Source organism: Galeopterus variegatus, unplaced genomic scaffold, assembly GCF_000696425.1.
Source record: "Galeopterus variegatus unplaced genomic scaffold, G_variegatus-3.0.2 Scaffold60, whole genome shotgun sequence".
NCBI classification, from domain to species: domain Eukaryota; kingdom Metazoa; phylum Chordata; class Mammalia; order Dermoptera; family Cynocephalidae; genus Galeopterus; species Galeopterus variegatus.
The window spans coordinates 992,574-1,000,353 of NW_007726171.1; the positions used below are offsets into that span (position 1 = coordinate 992,574).

The 7,780-nt window shown below is 38.5% G+C and overlaps 1 protein-coding gene across 1 annotated transcript in view; it reads left to right on the forward strand.

Annotated features, from left to right (window-relative positions):
- Positions 1-7,780, forward strand: part of PTPN11 (protein tyrosine phosphatase, non-receptor type 11) — an 89,281-nt gene that overhangs the window by 16,968 nt on the left and 64,533 nt on the right. Inside the window, exon 2 of the mRNA XM_008576242.1 lies at positions 1,185-1,307. Within this exon, the coding sequence (XP_008574464.1) occupies positions 1,185-1,307 (123 nt within the window). The remainder of the gene's footprint in view (positions 1-1,184; positions 1,308-7,780) is intronic.

The following is a 7,780-nucleotide window of genomic DNA, read 5'->3' on the forward strand; positions in this document are numbered from 1 at the left end:
CATGCTTTCAGTTATTTTGGATATATTCTTAGAACTGGAATTCCTGGATCATATGGTGATTCCATGTTTTAATTTTTTGAGGAACTTTAATTAGTTTTAATATATCTGCATGAACTCTTGGTTTCTTATTTTATTCAATGGGTTATAATCTGTTAATATCATTGTTTATTTTGAGCTACAAATTATCCTCCAGTGGGAGGCCCTTCAGGTTGGCCCCTGTATCCTTTCAGTGTGTTCTCACTGTTTTTTTTTTTTTTTTTTTTTTGTGGCCGATAGGTATGGGGATCCAAACCTTTGACCTTGGGTGTTATAACACCATGTTGTAACCAACTGAGCTAACTGGCCAGACCTCTCACTGTAACTCTTAACTGGGGCACAATAAGATATTCCAAACTTATCATCTTACTTTTACTGCTTCAGAGCTGAAGTCAGCCATTTCTCTAAGGAGCCCAGTTCCTTTTACTGGAGAATGGCATTTAGAAACTAAGATAAGGGTGTTAGGTGTGCTGATTGCTACTGGGTGTCCATTGCTTCCAAACCCTTTCAGAAGAGAGTGCTAGGAAATGTATGTGTGTATGCATGTGTGTGCATGTGTATTCGTAAACACGCATACATACACAGAAGCTTTCATTTATGTTTTATATCTGTATAATTATGTCCATATATATATTAAAAATTAGAGGTTGCACTGATACCTCCAATTCCAATCTAACATCACAGTATTTACTGTGGCTTTCTCCCTCTCCATATTTGAGTCTTCCTCACTAACAGTGAGAAACCTGCTTATGCTATCCTCAATATGTTTACTTATTTATTAAATAGTTTATTTACTTGATTACTTATTTGCTCAGTCTTATTTCCTGTGCTCGATTTCCTGACCGTGTGTACTGTCTTTTGTGGCCTGGCCCCACCACTGCACTGTCTTAATGCCCCCAGCCCCAGTCCCACTGACAGTGTTCCCATCCCCACCTACTGTGCTAGCAGGATCACAGGCCCCTACCATGGGAAAGGTGGAGTGGCAGTGACGATCGAGAGGAAGAGCGGGGAAGGGGCAGGGAAGGTCTTGATTTATATTTTTATTTGCTGCTGCACTCATAAGGCATCTTGGCTGTTATGGTGTGGAAAGCAGTGCTGACAGAGTCCTGTGAGTTTCATTGTTCTCTTTCTCTCTCTTTTTTTTAAAGATGGTTTCACCCAAATATCACTGGCGTGGAGGCAGAAAACCTACTGTTGACAAGAGGCGTTGATGGAAGTTTTTTAGCAAGGCCCAGTAAAAGTAACCCTGGAGACTTCACACTTTCCGTTAGGTAAGTTGGAAGTAAAAGAGAATCCTGAGAGTGTTTTCCAGGTAGGAAATGGTAAAACCACACTTGGACAACTTGCTACCCTCATTTAGAGTTTGAAGGCTTGTCTGTCGCCCTCTTGTGAGGTCTTGCTGGAGCACTGGTCTGCTTACAGGGTTTAGGGAGTAGCCTCCTGGGAGTGAGAGGCCTAGGCATTTGGCAGAAGGGCCTTGATGGTGGGTATTTCTTTTTCCCCATAGAGACCCCCATGAGGGTGAGTTGGAGTGGACAAGAGGAGTTCTTGAGCCTTCCGGTGCTTGATCCTGGTTCCTGCGTTTTTCCTTTCCCTTCTTTTGATTTCTCAATGGGAAAAATGCTTTCTCTTTTAATATTTATTTTTCATTTTTATTTTTTTTTCCCAGACATAGACACGCCACACTGGAGGAAAAATATTTTTTAAGGGATTCTTCAGATCACTTTTCTTCGTCAAGATATCAAACATTACTGAGGAAGTTGTGGTCCTCTTTGTTCCCCTGCCCAGTCCCATTCCCCCCTCTTTCCCCAGAGGAAACCGCCATCAAGAGGTTGGCATATATCCTTCCTGAACATGTTTTTATACTTGTACTACATTTGTACTGTGTGCGAACAGTATAAAGGTGGTTTGTGTGTTTTTAAAATTCACACAAATGGTTTATAATGTATGTATCATTTTGCAGCTTTTTTAAATGTTTTGAGATCTATGCTGGTATGTATAGATCTAATTATTAATTTTAATGAGTATATAATTGTGTGTTTTTAAAATTCACACAAATGGTTTATAATGTATGTATCATTTTGCAGCTTTTTAAAATGTTTTGAGATCTATGCTGGTATGTATAGATCTAATTATTAATTTTAATGAGTATATAATAGTCAAATGGTGTGAATATACCAGTTTATCTCATCTCCTAGTGATGGACTTTGTTTTAAATTTTTATGAATAATATGGTGAATATCCTGTAACATGTCTCTGAGTAGGTGTGGGAGAGAAATTGACTTTCTCTTATATGCGTATACTAGCTCATTCTAGGAGTTACAACTGAACTGCTCTATGAATTTCTCGTATTATTATTATTATTTTTAAATAAAGAGGTAAGTAAAACATGTTCTTGAGAATTTATTTAGGTTCTCCTTGAGACTTGGGAAGTCCCTTTTTGGCATAGATTAGTTTCTTGAAGAGTCCCTTTCATTCATTAGCTTTTACTTTTGTTTTACTACAAGGAGTGGGTGGAAGACTTCATAAGTTTTGTGCGTTTGTCTTAGGACAGACTTCTAACCTAACCTTTGACATTTGAGCTGTAAGAGTTTGGATGGAGATTAAATAGTAATAACAATGATAATGATGATGACGATGACGATAGCAAACATTACTGAGGAATTGACAAATACTAGGCAATTGTGCTGAGCACTGTACACACATTATTTTATTTTTACCTGTGAATAAGTACCACTGTTATCATTATTTTACAGGTGAGGAAGCTGAGACACAGAGGTTACATGAGTAAGCTAGTCTCATAGCTAGTAAGCTGCATAGCCAGGACTACAGAACTAGTTTTTCTTTTTCTTTTTTCATTTTCCTCCAACTTTTTATTTTGGGACATTTTAGAGCTATAGAAAAGTTGAAAGATGAATACAGAAACCCTTTATTTCCTTCACCAGTTAACATTTTGCCATATTTGCTCTAAGGGTGTGTTTGCGTGTGTGTATACTTTTTTCATGAACCTTTTGAAAATAAGTTGCAGATATGATGACATTTATTTTTTCTTCTAATACTTCAGTGTGTATCCCCTACAAGGGCATTCTCCTGTTAAGAGTATCGGAATTTGCTGGCCAGTTAGCTCAGTTGGTTAGAGTGCAGTTTTATAACACCAAGGTCAGGGGTTCAGATCCGTGTATCAGCTGGTTGTTCCTCCCCACCAAATCAGAATAAACAAATGAGTGTTTTTTTCTATAATCTTACTCTGCAACAATCAACACACACTTCTGTGACCAAATATGTGGGGATTTTTCTCCACATACCAAGCAAGCAATTAGTTCTGCAGCAGACACCAGCTGGGTGAAAGAAAGTGAGCCGAAACGCCAGGTACCGATCAAGCTTTGTTAAAGGAAAAGAGTCTGCTGGGCTGCACTCAAAATGGAGAACAGCATCAGGTGTAGGGGTAGGAGAGCTTATATAGGGCACCAAGGGCTGGCTGATACAATCAAGGAGGGGCATTATGCTAATGCGGAAGCTATGCCACCAGGGTGGAGAATCGCACCCTTGCAGGAAGCAAAAGGGTTTCTGTTTCTCAGAAATCACGAGGTTTCTTACAAAGGGAGGGGCTGGCGACTATTTTGTGCTTACTGTGTGCAAAATGGCGCTGGTCACTTTCAAGATCCATCACTGGGGTGCCCTCCAATTCAATTCCAACAGTACCTGGAGATAGTGTCAGATCCCATATGTTAAGGGCTCAGTTCCCAAGACTGCTCCCCCACCCAACTTTAGATGCCAGTTGCAAGCCCCAGGTTGTAGAAGCCTGTGCTTCTGGCTGTAAACCCGGGTTCTTAGGATCTCCTCCTTGGGTTTGATTAATATGTTAGAGTGGCTCACAGAACTCAGGAAAGCTTATTTAACATTTACCAGTTTATTACAAAGGATGTTTTTAAGGATGTAGATAAACGTGCCAGGTGAAGAGATACACAGGGTGAGGTTTGGAAGGGTCCCAAGTGCAAGAGCCTTTGTTTGTCTTGTTGGAGCTGTCATGTGCAAGTGGATGTGTAAACCCCCATGTGTTGGCCATCCGGAAGCTCCCTGAACCCAGTCCTTTTTTTTTTTTTTTTTTTTTTTTTTTTTTTTGTTTTCTTGCCAGTAGAGGGATCTGAACCCTTGAACTTGGTGTAATAACACCAACTGAGGAAACTGGCCAGCCCCCTTTTGGGTTTTTATGGAGTTTCATTACACAGACATGATTGACTAAATCATTGGCCATTAGTGATCAATTTAGCCTTCAGCCCTCCCTTCCCTGAGATTGGGGGGTGGGGCTGAAAGTCCCAACTCTCTAAGCCTGCCTTGGTCTTTCTGGTGACCAGCCCCCATCTTGAAATTACCTAGGGGCTGCCAGCCATTAGTTAACTCATTAGCATACAAAAAGACTTCACTTTGGAGATTCCAAGGTTTTTAGGGGTTGTATGCCAGGAAATGGGGATGAAGACCAAACGTATATTTCACAATATCACACCCACATGATTATTACATATAAGAAATTTTGATGTTGATTTGGTAATATTATTATATAGTCCATATTCAAGTTTCTGTCATTATTTTAATAATGGGTTTTGAGGTAATTCAAAACCCCAAATCCCTCAGACTGGATTCGAGAGCCCATTGAGGGTCATTCATTACGTTTAATTTTTTCTACTTTCCTTTAATCTAGAACAGCACCCTCTCCTGGCCCTTTTTTTCCTTTTTTGGTTTTTTGGCGTTGATATTTATGCCAAATATTTCAGAGCCCATTGAGGGTCATTCATTACGTTTAATTTTTTCTACTTTCCTTTAATCTAGAACAGCACTCTCTCCTGGCCCTTTTTTTCCTTTTTTGGTTTTTTGGCGTTGATATTTATGCCAAATATTTCATAGGTTGTTCCCCAGTTTGGATTTGCTGATCCTGATTTTTAGGTTTAGATTAAACATTTTTGGCAAGCATACTACAGAGATGGTGTTGGGTCTATCCCATTATTTCACATCAGAAGGCACATAATATCTTTTTGCCTCATCTTTTCATATACAGTTTAATCACTTGATTTAAGTGTTGCCAGATTTTCCATTATAAAGATGACTTTTTCCTTTTGTAATCACTTTTAATAAGTGATTTGTGAGATGATAGTTTGTGAATATCTTCTTGCCCAACACATTTTTATGCAATATTTTTAGCATTTGTTGCTGAATTTTATCTGAATAAATTATGTTGGCAATTGAGAAGTTACCATTTTTCTAATTGTTATTTCTTCCACATTTATTAGTTGACATTCTTCTATGAAGAGGGCTCCAGCCCCCTTTTTAGTTTTGAGTATCACTATGGACTTAAGGATGCTTTTTATCCAGTGCATTTTAATTCACTGTCATCATTCATTCTTTGTGATGTTCAAATTACCCCACATTTGGCCAGTGTGTCTCCTATACCTTTTTGACATTTGTCCAGTAGGCTTTGTTTTTTTGTTTTTTTAGACAGACTTGTGAGTGCCTGTGGGTCTTGAACCACCGCCTTAGGGGAAGTTGCCAGTTGATTCTCCCTTGGAGGAACCGCTGAGCTAGAGCCAGCCCATCACCAGCAGTCTTTGAATACTTCCTTGCTTTCTAGCTCTATAAGATATTTCAGGCTACTCTTACAGTTTTCCTTTTCCAGGCCTCGGATCACCCATTTCTTTTAGGAACATTGATTATTTTAGTCGGGATGGTATTTAGAAATCAAAATCTAGGTGTTAGGTATGTTTATGTTCCTGGTCCCTTACAGTGGACAGAGCTGGGAAATAAATATTTGTATATTTAAAACCAAGTATTCTTACTAATAGTTCCAGTTCATCCCAACTTCCTCATCTTTTCCCATTCCACATTTGTACAGTCATGCATCGCTTGATGATGGGGATACATCCTGAGAAGTGCATCATTAGGTGATTTAGTCATTGTAAAAGCACTGTAGAGTGTTCTTAACACAAACCTAGATTGTATAGCCCCCTGCACACATAGGCTTTATTGTATAGCCACTGTTGTATATGTGGTCTTTCACTGACTGATATTTTATGTGGCTCATGACTGTATTTAGCTTTTCCTGTAGGGAGAACCCTGGTTGCCAACAACATCAATGTGTGACCTCATTTGCCCAAACTTACAATGTGTAAAAATAGTTTCAGAATTAGTATACCATTATCATTTCTAATTACAAACCTATTAAGTAAATTTCAAGATTTCTTCGGAGTCTTTTTGTTTTTACACTGTATCCTACTAAGGGTGTATAGTCAGTACTATGTTCAAAAGTTACTGAAATAAATGTTTTGTGTAGTTATATATTTACTACACAGATTTCTTTCTTTCTGTTTTTATTCAGTTGTTTTGGTCCCTATTTATTTATTTTTCGTTTTTGTTTTTTTTTTTTTTGGTGGCTGACCTGTAGAGGCATCTGAACCCATGACCTCAGTGTTACAACACCGTGCTGTAACCAACTGAGCTAACTGGCTAGCCCCTCCTATTGATTTAATTTTATTTTTTGAGTTGTTGAAACATTAACAAGATTCAGAAGTTAATGCTGACTCTGTCCATCCCTGTAGGTAGCCATTTTCATTAATTTCTGGTTTATCCTTCTGTTTCTTTTTGCAAAAACAAGCAAATATATTTATTCTTACTATTTTCCTATTATTTTTATCCATGAAGTGAACACTAAATATATTTCTTTGTAGTTTGTTTTTTTTTTACTTACAATCTTTTAGTGATCTTTCTCATCTTTTTGAATCAGCTGCATAGCACTCTATTGTGTGGATATTCCATAACTTCTTTATATAATCTCCAACAGATGGGAATTTAGTTGTGTCTAATATTTTAAAATGATATATAATGCCTCAGTGAATGTAATAACCTTTTGCATATGTTGTTTTATGTTTTTGGAAATGTATGTCCAGGGTAAATTCTTGGGAGTGAGGTGACAGGGGCAAAGAGTAAGTGTATATATAGTATGGTTTTTCCAAATTTCTCTCCATAATGGTTGGACCATTGTGCACTCCTACCGGCAATGTATGAGGGTGACTGTTTTTTCACAGCATCACCAGTAGAGTGTTGTCAAGCTTTTCATTTTCACCAGTCTGATAGTGAGAAATGGTATCTCAGTGAATTTTAATTTTTAGTTATCTTATGATTGAAGCTAAACATCTTTCGAGAAGTTTAAAGGCCATTTATATATCTTGTGAAATGTCGTAGAATTAGTGCTTTTGTTGAAATTTATTTATTTATTTATTTATTGGCAGCTGGCCAGTATGGGGATCCAAACCCGTAACCTTGGTGTTATCAGCACCAAGCTCTACTGAGTGAGCTAACTGGCCAGCCCTGAAATTTGTTATTTATTTATTTATTTGTTTAATTTTTTGGCAGCTGGCCAGTATGGGGATCGGAACCCTTGACCTTGGTTTTACAAGGCTGCGCTCTAACCAACTGAGCTAACTGGCCAGCCTGAAGGTTATTTTTTAATTGTCCCTTTTTATGGGATACTGTGTGTTGTTACGATACATGCATATGTTATAGAACGAGTGCTTTTAAGAGCTCTGCAAGACTGCCTCTAAGTTTCACTTTTATGCTTCTTTATATATATATTTTTTCGTGTCCGGCAACGGACCGCAACCCTCAGTGTCGCGCCAGTACCGGACGGCAACGGGATCGCAACCCTCGGTGCTGCGTCCGCCCCTCGCTCAGCCAGTGAGCGGGAACCGGTCTGTAT